Source organism: Manis pentadactyla, chromosome 4 (genome assembly GCF_030020395.1).
Source record: "Manis pentadactyla isolate mManPen7 chromosome 4, mManPen7.hap1, whole genome shotgun sequence".
Lineage (NCBI taxonomy): Eukaryota > Metazoa > Chordata > Mammalia > Pholidota > Manidae > Manis > Manis pentadactyla.
In genome coordinates, this window is record NC_080022.1 from 34348517 (window position 1) to 34365661 (window position 17145).

Here is a 17145-nt window from a genome sequence, read left to right on the forward strand (position 1 = left end):
ATTGAATTTGTAGTGGCATCAGTTCATGTAAGTGCACGCATATTTGTGTGTGTGTGTGTTTGTGTGTTCTAGCAGCACTTTAAGTAGAGAAGTTCAAGAGTGTAGTAGGATTAAATTAATTTCTGATTGGGTTTTGCCTAACGGATGTGACAGAAAGACAATGGAACAAGGGGGTAGGAGGTGCAGCATCCTGACAAGAGAGAGATTGAAGAAATGGATGGGATTTTAACCTGGAAAGAGGTATAACCTGGGAAAGAGGAAAACTTTTCTAAGGCTCAAAATCCATAAGTCATAAAGGGAAAGACTGATAAATCTGACTACATTTTTAAAAAATCTATTGCAAAAAGGGGAAGAAAGAAAGAAAATACCATAAGCCAAGTAAATAAATAAATAAATTGGGAGAAATTTTTGTAATTCTGTCTTAGTGGGTTTATATATTTAATATATAAAGAGCTTCAGAAAAAAAAAGAGAGAAAACTACTAGCTAACACTGTGCTCATAATCATATTGCAGTACACAAAGGTATCAAATCAATACATCGTACACCTTAAACTTATATGATGTTATATGTCAACTGTATCTCCAAAAGAGAAAGAGAAGAAAAGGACCAATAACTCTGTAGAAAATGGGCAAGAGATATAAACAAAGTTCACAGAAAAATAACTGCAAATGGCCCTTCCATGTATAAAACAACATTCAAGTCCACTTACAATGAAACAAATGGAAATTAAGACAACACTGAGACACTATTTCTCTCCTATCAGACTGGCAAAATTACAATGTTTGACTGTATTCTCTGAGGCTGTGGGGGAAATGGCATTTTCAAATGTTTCTGGTGGGTTTTGCAAAATGGTACAATCCCTATGGAGGGGAATTGGGCAATGTGGAGAAAATTACATATGTGTTTTCCCTTTGACCTAACAAATCCACTTACAGGAACCTATTCCAAAGATACATATGCAAATAGAAAAGATGTATGCATGAGGTTATTCACTGTAACCACCATTAAGTGGAACCTTTACAACTTTATAAAAGACTGGAAACAACCCAGGAGACTGATTGACTAATACATGGTACATAACCATAAAGGAATATTTAAGTACATAATTCTATATTCTATGTAGTGATTTCACACTGTAGAGTGAAAAAAATCAGTAGGCAAAACAGCATATTTAGTATGTTACTTTTTTATTGAGTAAAAAAGGGAATAGGAATATACACACACATGCACACATATGTATCATACATTTGCTTACATCAAAACAAATGAAGGATAAAACAAAAACTACTAATAATGAATACCATTTAATTAGAACAGAAGTAACAGGAGTCAAACAGAGATGAAAGATTCCTCTGAATATATGTTGTTTTGTGAATTTAATTTTGGAACTACATGAAGTTTTATATCAAGAAACAAAGTTAAATTAAATGAAGGATAAGAAGGTCCTGAAAAGCAAAAGCAAATGAAGCAAGTGAACCTGACTGTGTATCATTGAATTCCAGCACAGCACTATTATTCCAGGCGGCAAAAGCAGAGTGATTTGTCTGCACTTCTCTAGTGGGGTGTACCCTGAACCTGAGGCAGAAAGAACTGTAAAGAGACTAACAAGTTCTTAGTAATGATAGCGTCAGTAATGCTATTGTGAAACTATTATATGTATTTTGTATATCTATAAAGAGAAAGCAAATAAGTACTTGTGTTAATACCACCATAAACAAGGATGTCTGCTTAAGAGAAAAGAGATTCAAATATAAAATCAAGGAACTTAAGTAAATAATGACTTTTATGGTTTGTGGATGATATCTCAATAAAACTATTGAAGAAAGAAAAAGAAGGTAAATGCAAATCTTGCAATCCTGAATTTGAATTGGGAATGTAAATGCAAAACCTACTTTCTAGCTTTGTGTCTGTGAAAAGGCCTGGAAACGGTGACTAGCGCATTGTGGCATGAGCACCCCCAGCCCTCAGATGGTGGTCTCTAGATACCATTTCCAGTGGAGAGGAACCAGCATTCCCTGGGAAAATGACTGATTCCAGGCGGAGGCAAGAAATGCACAAGACAAGCCTGGAACATCTTCACGTACCAGAAAGCAAGGACATTATCTATGATCCCTGGGGAGTGTCAAAAGGATCCAGGGGCCAAGATGAAAAGGCCAAAGTGGAAATAAGAGAGGAGGAAACCTATAGATTAAGGGAGACATAGAAATATGCCAATTCTTGTTTTTATTTTGATATAAACAAGCCAACTATTAAACAACAGCAACAGACATTAACAAGCAGGAGAAATCTGAAAACTGACTGGATATTTTACTGCTACTAAGAAATTAGAGTCAGCTCTTTAGGTGTGGTATTGGCTTTAAGAGGAGTTGTTCAGGTGTGATTATGTTTTTTAAGATTCCCTTATCTTGTAGAAATTAATTTTTAAGTGTTTTATGGATGAAATGGCCACTTCTGGGATTTTCAAAAAATAATACAGAAAGAAAATGGACAGGGTATAAAAGAAACAAAATTGACCATGATTGAGAATTGCTGAATCTGAGAAATGGGGTCCATGGGGTGTTCACTGTACTATTTGTTTCCAATTTTGGTACATGTTTGAAATTTTCCCTATTAAAAAGCTTTAAAAATATATACACAGATACTTACCTGGCAGGGGAAATACCATGATCACGAAGGTGGTTTTCCCAGGGCGAGGCTTATCCATTGCACTCCAGATGTGCTGACCCCTATGATTTCCCCAAATGTGGGAAACTCGACTGCATCATTTCTGGTGGTGGGGGACTGCGTTCATGCTTTGCCCTTAAAAAATAAAAAAATATATATATACACAGGAGAAAAAAAGGTACCCTTTGCACCAAGGTGCACCCATTTTACAGAAAGAAATGTTAGAAGAGGGCTGGCACAGTCTTTTCAGGGAGTATAGAGGGTCTACAAAATAAGCATCTAAAACATGAAGACCCATTAGGAGAATGAGGTGAAATGGAAAAATGTTTAAAAACAGAAAATAAAAACAAGAAATAGGTTATACACTACAGTTAACACTATGTTTTTAAGAAATCCTTATCAGGCCCATTTAAGGGTTTCTGCCATGACCTCTTCCATGAATTATTTTTGGCTATTAATTATTGTCTTAGCTCTGGCTGCTCTAACAAAATACCATAAATTAGGTGGCTAACCAACAACTGAAATGTATTTCTCACTGTTCTGCAAGCTGGAATTCAGGTCATGGTGCCAGGATGGTCTTCTGTCTTGCAGATGGCCAACTTCTCCTTGTATCCTCATATGGCAGGAAGAGAGCTAGTTAGCTCTCTAGCCTCTTCTTACAAGGGCACTAATCCCACTTCTGACCTAATCACCTCCCATGGGAAGGCCCACCTCCAGATACCATCACATTGGGGATTAAATTTCAACATACAAATAGGAGGGGTTACAAACATTCAGTCCAAAACACTGATGCTGCAACTCCTACTTTTTAGGTCATATTTTCATTTGTATATTTTGCTCATACATTTGATTTTTTGGGGGTCGACTTGTGTCAGGGTACCAGCAGCTTATAGTTTTTGTTGTTTGACCCATTCTCTGTGTCATGGGAGAAAATTGCATCCATTTGCATAGCAACGTTTTCATAATATTATAAAGTAAAAAAATAGTCTACAGAGCAGTCTAAAACATAGTATGGGAAAAGGAAAATCAGTATTAATATGTACCAAAAGGACAGTTGTCTCTACATTGTAGGATTATGGGTATCTTCTATTTATGTGTGTGTGTGTGTGTATGTGTGTGTGCACCTATCTCTGTTTTTTCCAAAACTAATACATATTACAAGCAACACCAAAAATATGTTTGCTTTTTTTTTCAAGAAGTAAAAATTAACATAATGAACTTTATAATCATCTGAAAAAAGAGAGGAAGGGAGAAGAAAAGGAAAGACTGTTGAGACTGTTTGGCTAGATCTTAGGAGATTTTTTATTACCATATGACATGCAGTTCATATTGGGAAGCAGATAAAATCCTGTCTGAGCCTGACTGAGAAACTGCAAAAATTTTATAAGCGCGGTTCTGACACAGAAGGAGAGGTTCTTGCTGCAGGCTTATCCAGGATTTTTGTTTCCTTTGCTGTTACACACAGACTATGGCCAGGATTCTCAGTGCCTCCAGTGAACCATCAAATATATTAATTCACCTAGATTTTACATAGCAGGCATGAGAAACACGCATGACCCTTGTACACAGAGGGAAGTGTGCTAACGAGAAGTCCAATGGAAAGCTGCTATAGAAGCGCAGCCTTCCATGCTCTCCAGTGTTGACAGCTTCTTCCAGCAGAAAGTAATGGGGGAGGGAACAAGATTGAAAGCTTTCCACCTCTTTCAAGTTCACTTCAACATCTCTAATAATATTAGACCTCAAAGTGATTACTGATGTTTTTCCTCCTGGGTATAGTCATTATAGTGGTGTTAGTGATGACAGGAATTAGAAAGGTATGCTTGAGTTAGAGTCCATTAGGAGGGGTTGAATTCTAGCTCCTGGGGTTGGAGGGCCTCTCCTCCAGTCTTCAGTTTTTTCAGTGGCTGATTCAGGTAGAGTTAGAAGTAAAGAGAGCTGCCAAGGCCTAGGCACCCGCACATTCATTCTTGGCCAGGAAGTCCCTAAGCAGGCACTACAGCAAGACAGCACACAACAGGTAACCAGGTGCTGGCCATCTTTGGGCTGCCAGGTGCCCTGAAAAAGGTCTCAAAACCAGAGTTCCAGTGAAGTCCTGTTGTCCAACCATCTTTGAAGACCGTGGTTCCTCCTGTGCTCACTCCCTTCTGCGCCCCTCTGCCCAAGCCCGCACCCTGTCCTGCACACTCCTCGGCTTTCCCCAGAAAAGGGAAACTGGTCTCATCCCTTCTCAACTCAGCATCACCTCATCCTTCCTTCTTGCCGTCTTTCCCTCCCACCTTTCCTTAAGGCCCAGATGACCCTGAGGAGTGAAGGTTCCCTCTGTCCTCCTCTCTGCCAGAAGATGTGCTCAGGCTTCTGCTCGCCTCCCGTCAGCCCCACCTCCCAGCCACAGGATTCTACGATTTCCCTTCTTTGCCAAACCTTTGTCTCCCGTGACTATTCACCTGCTTTGCCCTCCCATCCTGGGTTCTCCTTCCTCCTTGCCCTGGGGTCCACCCCCCAGATTTCCCTCTGGAATTCGGTCTCCCTGTCCTAGCTGCACTTTGGGGTATTTTTCTGCTCAGCTAGACAGTGGCTCATCTCCATGTTCCCAGACTGCAGAACAGTGTAGGCAGCAGTGACTATTTGATGGATGCATGCCTGGATAACTTGCCAGAGAGCCTCCAGCTCTGAAATACTGATCCCTGCTGAGTGGATCTTGTCTCTCTACTCCTCCAGCTGGCCACATAAGGATTGGCCAGGCCTGCTCCTTCAAACTCAGGCTCCACTGAACAAGATCTGACCTCACACAGCAGCTACCCAATGAGCAGGCTGGGGTAGGGAGGGTGTGCTGGAATGTGGAGGATGGCTTCCAGCAGATCCATAGCCAAGACAGATGTATGGAAGAGCCAGCCGGTATTTCAGCCAGTTGCATTTTAGGATCCTCAACATCCCTGTTGTATTCCAGGTTCTCCAAGCCAGCACCCATGTTCCTGGATGACTCCTTCCGCAAGTGGGCCAGGATCCGGGAATTTGTGCCGCCTTTTGGGATCAAAGGTCAAGGTACGCTGGGAACCCTGACCCACTCTACATTAACATTTCATCCCCCAGCCTTCCTACACTTCAGGACGGGACTGTACACTCTGAAGCCCCTATGCTAGGCCTCCACCCACTTTTCCCCACTCTTAACAATGCCCTGCCTTCTCTCTGTCTTTCCCTTCCTTTGTCTTACTTCTACCATTGAATATTTACTTGGATACCACCACTTTGCCAGAGTTGGGTGTACAAGAATGGGGTGGACACATGTGGTCCCTCTCCTCCAAAAGCTCTGCTCTTGGAGCCAGACACTCAGCACACAGGACAGTAAGGCACTGGTGAGGGAAGAGCACAGTGCTGTGGGGTCGCAGAAGAGGGTTCCAGAGCCAGCTGCTATAGGACTAGGCATGGGGATCCCTTAGAAGAGGCACCCTGCATGGATGCCCTGGGCTCCTCTCTTATCCCCTCCTGCTGTGTTGTACCTTAACTAAGTCTCCCCTCCAGTCCTTTTTTAATCCTGTCTGAGGCTAACCTTTTCACCCTATACCCTCAAAACTATCCCTGCCACTGCTCAGCCTTGAAGGTCCCTCCTAACTTAAGACTTTCCCACCCTTGATAGTTAAATAGTTCTGCTTCCTTGTCAACGTCTTGCACTATTTTGTGGTATGGTAGAGTTTGGGCTTTAGGTTCAGCCACTGAACAGTCAGATCTCCTTACTAGCTGTGACCTTGACAAGTTACTTAACCTGTCTGTGCTTTAGTTTCTTTATCAGTTAAATGGATAGAATAATACCAATATTAGGTCGTAGTCAGAATTAAATAGGATACCTGGAAAGGGGTGATGTCATTTGGCTGGGGAACTCAAGAATACCTGAACCCTCTACTCAGCCAGCCCGCCCTTCCTGAAAAGAAGACAGTGGCCAGTAAAAGGGCACTCCTGAGCTGGGGCTCTGACCGACCTCCACAGACAAATCTAATGAGTTGAACCGAAGTGTATGAACAACTCTTTCTTTCCTGGGTGCACATAGCCAAGCAGTCTATTTTTTTCTCCTAAATCTTCTCAAGACTCAGATCCTACTAAGCCACAAAGGCTGGGAAAGGCTGATACACAGCCCATTGGCCAGCAAGAACAGAGCAGCCCCTAGTTTATGTCCTTTTAGCTAAGGTTTCCCTTCTATAAAAAAAATGCCAAACCCATATCCTTGACCTTGGCCAATTGGTAGCAATATGTTTTTCCACAGAGGTAAAATCAGAGGTGAGAAAAGGTGGCCTTCTCTGAAGCCCACTATAAGGTATATCTCAGGACATTTAGTATAGAACATTCTTTAAAGGCTTGTTTCCTTACCCCATTCTCATTTAACTTGTACAAAGAGTAGCTATGCCTGTGGTCTCTTTCTCACCATTTACTCTTGAGAACATCTCCCTCCACCATACCAGTGAAACCACTCAGTGCCCTCATGAAATCCAGAGGATACTTCTCAGCCCTTACCTTGACCTCTTGGCTGCATCTGACAGTGTTGTCCACCCCATTTTAAAAAAAATTATGTTACTTTGAAGTTTGGAGGTATCCTTTCTTTACATGAGATATTTCAGGCATAAAAAAAAAAAAACTAATATAATGAGCACCCATGCACTTTCTACTCAGCTTAAGAAGGAAAACACAAGATTAAATTAAAGCCCTATGTGGGCCTTCTCACTCCATTCCCCTTCCTCCTCAGGAGACCATTCTAGTTTTGGTATTATTATCCCAATGCCTATTTATATATTTCTATGACATACTTATATAGCCCCTGAAAATACAGCATTGTTTTTGCATGTTTTTAAACTTTACAAATGGTATCGCATGTGTGTGTGTGTGTGTGTAGTTTTCAAATTGATTTTCTTGCTTATGCTTTTTAGATTTATATGTATTGGTACACAGATAGCTCTAGATCATTGATTTTTTTTCTTTTTTTACTGCTGTGTAGTATTCCATGTTCACATTTAATCTATTTTCCCTTGGTGGACATTTAAGTTGCCTCCAATGTTTTGCTATTCAAAACAGTTCTGCAATGAACATTCTTATCCAAGTCCCCTTAAACACATGTGAGTGTTTGGATGCTGTACACCTAGGAGTAGAGTTGTAAGGTCTTAGTCTATGCACATCTACATCTTTACTTGATATTATTAAGATGCTTCCATTGTGGCTGTACCAATTTACTTAATCTTTAGATCTTTACATGTATTATCTTTTTTTATCTCCCTGACAACTCTGCAGAGTAGGAATTACAATCTTCATTTGAAAGATGAGGAAACAAGGCACAAAGAAAGTAAGTGACTTATCTAAGGTCACAGAACTCTTAAGTAACAGAGCCAGGATTTGACTCCAATGCCAATACCATCATTATACATTATGTTATAATGTTCTCATTATACCAGAGTTTGAAAGTAGGGAAATCATCATTGCCAAAGTCAGAGAGAGGCCAGGAAGAATGAGATCTGAACAGTGGTCACAGGATCTAAGAGGTCATGGGGCCCTTGCTGAGGGCAGCCTGAGTGGAGTACAGGTGGGCAGGTGTCAGCCCACAGGAGTCAAAGAAGTAGGAGGTAGAGACAGCCTGGCAAGAACAGGATTAGAGACTGGCAGTGTTAGGAGGAGGAAGCCAGGGGAAGATGGAATCAGAAAGTAAAGCAGAGTGGTCTGAGTGGGGATCTGGCTGGGACCACTCTAGCTCTTCACCACTGGTCGTCTCATCATTTGTTCTCTAATGTCTGCTCTGTTGGGCCAGGAGGTAAACACAGTGGGGTCTCTGTCTCTGAGCAGTTACTCCCATTCTGGGCAAATCCTGACCTGGGGATGCATGTCCTGGGGCATGATTGCAGAGCCTCTGAAAGCCAGATGAGACTCCCAAGGAAGGGCAGGGAAGCCCTTGGGGAGCAGCTGCATGCCAGCGCTGGGGACTGGCCCAGGCAGAGCTGAGTGCCTACCTGATCTCCTACCAACATCTCCTTTCTCAGGGAGGAAGTGAGGCTAGTGGCCCAGCTGACCTATGTCCACCTCAGCCCCAGCTCACATGTACCTTCAAATCAGCTCATGGACAAACATTCCATGGGAACTCAGTTGACCCTCTAACGGTAACCTCCCTCCTCTTTCCACAGACAATCTGATCAAAGCCATCTTGTCAGTCACCAAAGAGTACCGCCTGACCCCTGCCTTGGACAGGTGAGCCATTCATTGCCTGGCCTCCTGCCCCTCGGCTCCCCATGGTCCCAGCATGTATGAGGTGTTGAGGCCTAGCTGGCCTGGCCTGGACATGAGCAGATGCCCCAGCATATCCACATCTGCACACACAGTACACGCACTGGGGTGGGTGAGCAGATAAACAGAGCCATCCAGCTGGGCTTACATCCCGGGGGCTCTAAGCCCTGGCAAGACATCTCGGTCCTCAGACACCAGGTCTGAGGGTGAGAACTGAAGACGCTGAGACTGAGGGGCTGCAGGGTGGGGCAGTGGAAGGGGCCAGCGCTTAAGTCCACAAGGCAGTGACAGCTCTGTAGCCACTAGGCCCTTGAGCAGGGAAGCCCCAGGGTCAGAGGGAGGAGAAGCAAAATAAGTGGGGATCCTGATGGCTCCTGGAAGCATGGGGACCCAGCCTTAAGTGCTGGAACCTCCCAACCCATTCCTCACTTACGGCTTTTCTGGTATAGCCCTCAAGCTCAGCTCACTTTTTCCTCTCTCCTGCCCAAACCCTACTAAAGCTTGGGGAATCTTTAATGCAGAATGCCATCTTACCAGAGCCTCCTTCCTCACCGCCCCAGAGCCCTCTCCATACCCACATTGTCCTAGAGAAGTGTCAATGTCTCGGGGTGTCTGAGACCCCCAAGTGGCCAGCTCCCTGCAGTATGGTTCTGGCCTCTTCTCAGAAATGCTGCCAGAAGCCCATTGGTCTTCTTCCTGTCCCAGCCTGTGCCCGGCCAAGAGCATGGGGTCAAGGGCTGAAGGGGCGGGGGAGAAGGAGACCCGGTGGACAGCCCCCCAGACGACCGTGCCTCTCTCCCCTCAGCCTCAGCTGCCGCCGCTGCATCATCATGGGCAATGGAGGTGTCCTCGCCAACAAGTCTCTGGGGCCAAGAATTGATGACTATGACATTGTGGTCAGGTGAGCTCCCCAAAGCAGTGCTTGGGCACCTGTGTGTCCTGGCCCAAATCCTGGTCCCTGAGCCCAGTGAGAACTGTCTGTCCATCTGGTCAGTTGGGCTGGAGGTCAGCAGAAGCCTCAAGAAGAACCCTGGGTTAGAGGGCTCTGGAACAGAAAGCTAGGTGGCACCAGGTGACCTGGGCTCCCCATTATCGGCACCTTGGGTGTTCTGGGGTCACGGTGCCTTCAAACAGGCCCACAGACCACTCATGATGAGACCAAGGCAGGCTCTGACCGGGCCCGCTCTTCATAGACTGAACTCAGCACCAGTGAAAGGCTTTGAGAAGGACGTGGGCAGCAAGACCACGCTGCGCATCACCTACCCTGAGGGCGCCATGCAGCGGCCTGAGCAATACGAGCGTGATTCTCTGTTTGTTCTCGCTGGCTTCAAGTGGCAGGACTTCAAGTGGTTGAAGTACATCGTCCACAAGGAGAGAGTGGTGAGCTCCCTGTGCGCCAGCTCCTTCCCCTCCTGCCCTGGCCTTGCCCAGCTTCCAAGTCAGGCCCTTCCCTGAACCCAGCAAAGATAAGTAAGAACCTTTCAAAAGGAGCATTACCAACCCAAAGCTGAAAGACTCCCAGATGCAACCAAGGGTCACAAGATCAGGAGATGCCAAGGGTCACTGGCCCAGACCCCTGCAGCTGATATGCCTGGTATTTGCTGCCCACCTCCAGATGCCCAGGCTGCTGGTTTTTCTCAGCCTTCTGCAGCCAGACCCCAAGGCCCTTCCCAACTTAGAACCCCCTGTAAGGAAAGCTGTTGTCTGGCTGTAGCCCCAGTGTTGCTCCTGATCTTCCTGCCCTCCTGCTCTAACTTTGCAGTTGCCCCCCCAAGCCCCCCTTGACCTGTGTAAAGTCTCTCTGACTGTGGTCATGAGGATCCAGCCCTGTCCTCAGGGGAGGAAGGCTTTGTTTGGACCCTAGGCCACTCTGCAAGGACAGCAGACCTCTCAGTGAGTTTGAGGGGGCCAGTCCCAAATTCATAAATCCTGCCCTCTCTCCACTTTGTACTTTTACCGCTGGCCTGCAGTTGGGTCTCCAACCTGCCACTGAGTCTGCTTCCACTCTGGGAATGATCAGATTCTGTACTCGTTGTTCTAGGCAGACAGGGTCTGGGCCCATTTCTTTAGGGAGCTTATGGTGCCAAATAGGGTCAGATTGTTCCTTAGTGGACCACCCACTGACCCCCCTCCTGAGTCCTCTGTGTCTCAGCTCTAGGCCTACAGGGACACCTGTCAACTTGTCCAGACCCATTCCCTCTCTTCCCCAACCAGCTTTCACTGGCCACCCCAGGGGAAGAGCACTGCAGAATTCAGACCATTCATCATCCCATACCCAGGCCTCTGACCAGAGGAGGATGATAACAGACAGCCTCCGCCTCCAGTGAAAAGCTAGTTGTTCTTTGTGGAGGTTTACAGGAAAGTTGGGGGAGAGGGTGGGGTGGGAACAGCTTAACCTGCCTATGGAGGTCTCAGTGCAGTCTGGTTTAACTCCACAGCCCTTTCCCAAGCAAGGCCAAGTGCAGGCAGTGTCAAGTAGGTAGCAAGCAAGAGAGAAGACAGAAGTCAGGCCCAGAAATTCAGGTAGGTGGGACAGTGGGAAGGGGAGCCCACCTCTGAGCAAAGAGGAATGAGGCAGCCAGGTGCCACTGGGTCTGGCCCAGCTCCCCAAGGGAGAGGAACGGGCTGGGTCTCAGCCAGCCCCAGCTGCAAGAAGGCCCACTGCCCACACAAACCAGGTGGAATGGGGGCTGAGAGAGCATACCCCAGTTTTTAGACCCTGGTGTCCTCATAGTCCTTCCCTCTGCTTTGAAGGCAAAAGAATTGGGATCACAGGTAGGCACTTTTAAGGGAGAGTGGGAGGAAATGGAGTCTGCCTTGGTAAATCCCAGGGAGCCTGGGGCTGCTTTCTCACACTGGCCCACCTGCCCACCCCCTTCCGGCACATCCTTGCCTCTGTTCTTGGACACCTGTCAAAGGGGCTTCCAGAGGGCAGAGCCCTGATCCCATTTGCTGTTTCCACCCCTCAATGCCCAGTCATCGTAAATGATCTGGATTGGCTCAAACAGCAGGTCCTGCTTCCTGTCTGGCAGACTGGGATAGCACAGGCAGCCCAAATCAGGCAGCCAGGCCAAAGTGGGCCAGGGCTGGCCAGGTGAGCGTTATCACCTGTTTCTTCCAAGAATACCAAGGTCAGTTAATTCAAGGCTCTTACAATTTATCCAAGGGAATAAGGAAAGAAAGAAGAAAAGGAAGGAAGCCCTTCCCTAGTCTAGGAAGGACTAGAGTCAGAAGACTCACTGCACTTGGGCCACTTAGGAAGCAGGCAGCAGGGCCTCACTTTTCCCAGAAGACTGAGGAGCTCGCCGCCTGGCCTGGCCTTGGCTGCTGGCTAATCGAAGGTAACGAGAGTGGTTGGGATGAGGACGTGTAGGCTGTGCCCAGGCACATGGTCACACACGCTGATGTCTGGCCTGGCCATGCCCAGGGACTTAGGACCAGCCATGTATTGATAAGAACTCCTTTCCAGTGTTGGTGGGGGTGAGTGGGAAGGGAAGAGAGATGGGGAGGAGTTGATGAGCCTTCCCTGGCTCCAAACGCAAAGATAATTTGGACATTGAGAGTAAGCTGCCAGAGGAGGGACCATGATGCCCATGGCCTCACCAACCCCAGCACCCAGAGTGCGCCTGCCCAGGCCCTTTTGGCTACCCAAGGAGCCTCTTTAGTACTGGTTCCAGCCCCTGCCTAGGGCTAATGCCTTTGCAGCACCTACTCTATGCTTTACTTCGGCTCCCCAAAGGGAATATCTAGCACTGAGACCCAGGTAAATGTGGGAGAGGCTGCTTCTCCAACCCTCCTCCTCCCTGGTGCTCATTCACAGGCTTGTCCTGATCTTGCAGTGATGTTTCTAACCATGTGGCCTCTGGGCTGCTGGAGAGCTCTCTGCACCTGTCTGGAGGCTCACCTGTGGAATTCTGGCAGGAGTCAGCTCTGTGTTCCGGAGCCAAGGCCTGGCTGGGCAGGGCTGGAACAGGTATTAGGCCTCAGCCATGGCTGCTGTCTGCCACATAGTATATGAGCAGTTGCTCATTGCAAGTAACTTCCTGGTACCTAGAACACTGATGGGATAGAATGGGGAAAGATGGATGAAAGGAAGACTGAACACTACCAGACAGCCTATGCTAGGGCTGGCTGTACTTTTTCTTCATCCATAGGGGAGCTCTCCTTGTCACCATTTATGGCCATTTGGTTCCCTGATTCACTGGACAGCAGCACAGATAACTCCAAACAAGTTACCAAAAGGCCCTTTATCTCCCAGGCCCCAGGGGCCCTCGGCAAGCCAGAAGCTAGGTGGAGTTGTTCCCAGCAGGCCATGTGTGCTTGGAGCAGCTCAGAAGAGCGCCAGTGGACTACCGAATGGGCAGGCGGAGGTTGGGAGGCAAATGGAGGTGTATGTAAGTCCATGGTGGGAAGGGGTGGCCTCCAGCTCTTGTGAAGTCCTTCTCAGAGGCCTGTCTGCCTCCATGCCTGCGCGTCCTCACTATTTGGCCCTGTTCTCTGTGCCGGCACGGCCCTCCTCCCTGGGACTGCAGATGGAGTAAACATGGCTCCTGACCCAGAGTCTCACGCTCTTGTGGGAGAGACAGTCCAAAACCAGGGTGTGAAGCCGTATGGTAGGTGCTCTGGCCTGAGCATTCTCCCTGGTGTGCGATGAAGGCCGCAGGCGCCCATCCTCTGTCCTGAGGGAGGAGCCCTGGGGCCTGCAGAGGGCAGGACATGGGAGAGGCAGAGCTCCACACGCACTCACTCAGGCCCCATTCCTCCGGCCTCCGCCAGCCTCCCCACCATGCCCCAGGACACCTGGTAACCCAGGGCCCCAGGAACCCTGGGGACCTGCCCAATCCCCTTGGCTGCCTCCTCCTTCTGCCCCCCATCCTCACTCCTGGAAAGTGAACATTCCTCATGCTCTGGGAAGCTGGCCTCACTGTGAGCAGCCTCAGACTTGTCATTCAGCAAGGCCCTGAGGCCAGGGCTGGGTCGGTATGAGTGTGGCTCCAGCCCAGCAAGGGGAGGGGAGAGGAGAAGGGCAGGGTTGGCCCCTGCACAACCTCAACACAGGCCTGTCGTTCCAGATGTAGACTCTGTGGGGAATGACTGGCCCGGGCCCCACATCTGTGCTCAGAGAATTGTGCCCTGGAATTTTAGAGAGACAACATGGTTTAAGAGGATAAAGCAGAGTGGAGTCATAAAGACTTGGGTTTAAATTTAGACTCTCACTTACTAACTGGATTACTTTAGGCAAATTACCTAAACTCCTTAGATTTAGTCTCATCTATAAAATAGTAGTAGTACTACCCATCTTTCAGGATTGTTTTAAAAATTAAACCAGACCAAACACAGAAGCACCTGGTATAGTGCTTAGCACTTAAAAAGGGCTTTGTGTGGCAATTATTAATGCTATTTATTATTTTATTATTATTGTTACTGGTGTTGTTGCTGTTAGAAAAGCCCAAATGCACGAGAGTAAGGTGCTTGTCTGTCTAGGCTGTAGGGTCTGAGCTAGGACTTGACCTAAAAGCAGGGGTCAGAAGTGAGGCCCAGAAGAGAGATGGACACCCAGGGGGGCTTCCTGGGAAAGGCAGCTGGGGCAGGCCAACTCTGGGAGATCTACGGGCAAACAGGGCTCCCAGGTCTCCACATATGAGGCTGTTAATCCCATTCCTCTGACACCAAATGATTTTGTGTATTCTTTTTCTACATATATATATATAACAGTAACAATATTATACACAGCAGTAATTAACTCCATTCGGGTTCCTGGACCCAATTCCAATGTGTGTAAGTATGTGGGAAAGGGTCTTCCTGCACATGACACCAAGCAATTCTCGAACACCAGCAGGGTGTCCAAGAACTCAACTCAGTTCCGATGCTATCTGCCCGGAGGTGGCACCAGATTCCCAAGTTAAGGGCTCCGTCCTGTAAGACTGCCCTCCACCCCCAACTTCCCACGCTAAGCTCAAGCCCCAGGCAAGTTCCCTGTGCTTCTGACCTACCGGCTACAGATTGGAGTTTCCCACGACCTCCCCCCTAGGTTCGATTAATTTGCTAGAGTGGCTCACAGAACTCAGGGAAACACTTTTACCAGTTTAATAAAGGGTACCGTAAAGGATATAAGTTAACAGCCAGATGAGGAGAGACATGGGGCAAGGTCCCCAATAAAGGAGCTTCTGTCCTCGTGGAGTTGGGGCCTGGCTCAATGGCACGTGGAGGTGTTCTGGTTTCCCAAGCATAGAAATTCTTCCCAACCAAGAAGCAAGATCCACATGAGCAGAGAAGAGGCAGCAATAAGTTCTTTTCAGGGGTTTTTGTAGGGCTACATTGCATAGTCAAGATTGAATTGTTGGCCACTGGCTGATTCACCTCCAGCCCTCGCCCTTGGGTCGGGGGTCCAAAAGTCTCTCATTAACATGACAAAACACCCATTTCACCTTTAAGATTCTGCAGTGTTTTCAGGAACTGTGGATGAAGACCATATGTACCTGGGAAATACATATTTGGTCATATGAATGACTAAATACGTTTCTTATGACTCATTATATCGCAGAGGCCTTATTGGACCAGCCCAAGATGGGGATTGACAGTCCATCTGCACCTAACCTATAATCTGTTCCAGGCCTGAGACAGATACAAAGCCTTAGCATGGGCTCTGCCCAGAAGGAGCTCAGTATAGACACCACCTCACTGCAGGGAAGACTCAGTGCAGGGCCCCTGAAAAGGGCAGTGAGGCTGGCACACACCGTGGCCTCCCTCTACTTGACGAGGCTTCTGCTGAGCCAGCATCTCTGGTCCCCGCCCCACAGTCTCCTTTCCCAACCTCTGAGACAAGGTGTCCGGGGTACCATTTCCTTGGCCGATGTCTCCAGTGGACACGGCTCCTTCACGCGTGCCTCTCATCCCGAGAAGGCCGGGAGGGAGCCGTGCTCATTCCCCGCAGCTGCATCCTAACATCACCTCTCCTCCCTCACATAGAAAATGCTCAGGGATTGGGGATTGGCACCACCCTCTGCTCCTCTGCATCACTGTCATCTGTGACCTCCTGGTGACTGTGCCTCTTAATCATTATTATCATTGTCATCTCCTCTTACCCCCTCTTCTTCTTCATCCTCCTGCTTGTCCTTCTCCTCCTCTTCTCCCTCCTTCCATTATCATTATAGCTGTCACTTGTTAAGCTCTTTGTTTACTAGTTTTCTTAGTTCCTTCATTCAATTCTTGTGGTGACCATATTAGATAGGTATTGTTATTATCCCCATTTGGGGATTAGGAAGCTGAGGCACAGAGAGGATGAGTTACTTGCTTATGATCACACAGCTAGTTAAGTGGTAGAGCTGAATTCAGACTCTGTCTCAGGGATCTTCCTACAAAATAAATCTGACCACATCACCTTTCTGCTTAGAATCCTCCATCCATTAGTTCCTACCTCCATGGTCTATAAAAATGGTAAGGGCTCTTCCACCTGTCCTTATCATTGACATGCGCTATCTTAGCCACCTCAACAACCCCATAAGGCTGATGCTATGAGGACTAAGAGGAGGTAGAGTCACATTTTGGACCAAGTGGGTCTCATTTTAACCATCGCATTGTATTGCCTCTCATTTATTCACTGATTCATCTATTCAGCAAATCCAAATCAACCACCCAAGTCACATGGAGTTCTATGCTTCAAATACTGCCTCTCTAACTTGACAACTCTCTCTCCCCCGGCTTTCTCTACATCCAGCCAGTCCAGTACCAGGCAGTCACCCACGGAGAGAGAAGCTACAGCTGAAATAGTAACATCTGTGGTGTTGCCCTACCAGCATCTCGATGCTGTTTGCCCCTCCTGTGTCCTGTCCCTGGTCGTAATTCCTCTTAGAACCTACCCCCACCATCATCTTCAGTTCTGCTGTACCTCCATCCCTATCCTAAGCAGAAACCTTAGAGCCAGCTCTGCAGGGAAAATGAAGGTCGTCAACAGTCGAGGACTCTCAGCTTCCCAGCCTCCAGCCTGTGAACTTAACCTGCAGCCCCAACCCTAGTTTCCCTCCACCATCCATTCTGTGCTCCTGCTGGTCAGTTTTCTCCTAGGCTTTGGACACCAGCTCGTCCCACCCCCTCAGGAGCTGTCTTCCTTCATGTTTCTCTTTTCTCCTCTCTTTACTGGATCCTCCTCTCACATCTATAAATTTGTCCAGGTCTCTCTCACCTTAAAAATAAAGGCCTTGTCTCCTTCCCTTCTTTTTCAAGATTCT

The 17145-nt window shown here is 47.3% G+C and overlaps 1 protein-coding gene and 1 non-coding gene across 6 annotated transcripts in view; both read left to right on the forward strand.

Annotated features, from left to right (window-relative positions):
- The window catches only part of ST3GAL3 (ST3 beta-galactoside alpha-2,3-sialyltransferase 3), a 201144-nt gene that overhangs the window by 166039 nt on the left and 17960 nt on the right, over positions 1-17145 (forward strand). For all 5 annotated transcript variants that reach the window (XM_036892928.2, XM_036892932.2, XM_036892930.2 and 2 more), the window contains 4 exons: positions 5613-5707; positions 8818-8881; positions 9723-9818; positions 10111-10297. In XM_036892928.2, coding sequence (XP_036748823.1) covers positions 5613-5707; positions 8818-8881; positions 9723-9818; positions 10111-10297 — 442 coding nt within the window. The remainder of the gene's footprint in view (positions 1-5612; positions 5708-8817; positions 8882-9722; positions 9819-10110; positions 10298-17145) is intronic.
- LOC118916367 (U1 spliceosomal RNA) lies at positions 2640-2803 on the forward strand. The gene has a single exon (XR_005026349.2). It is a non-coding gene; the product is annotated as a U1 spliceosomal RNA (small nuclear RNA).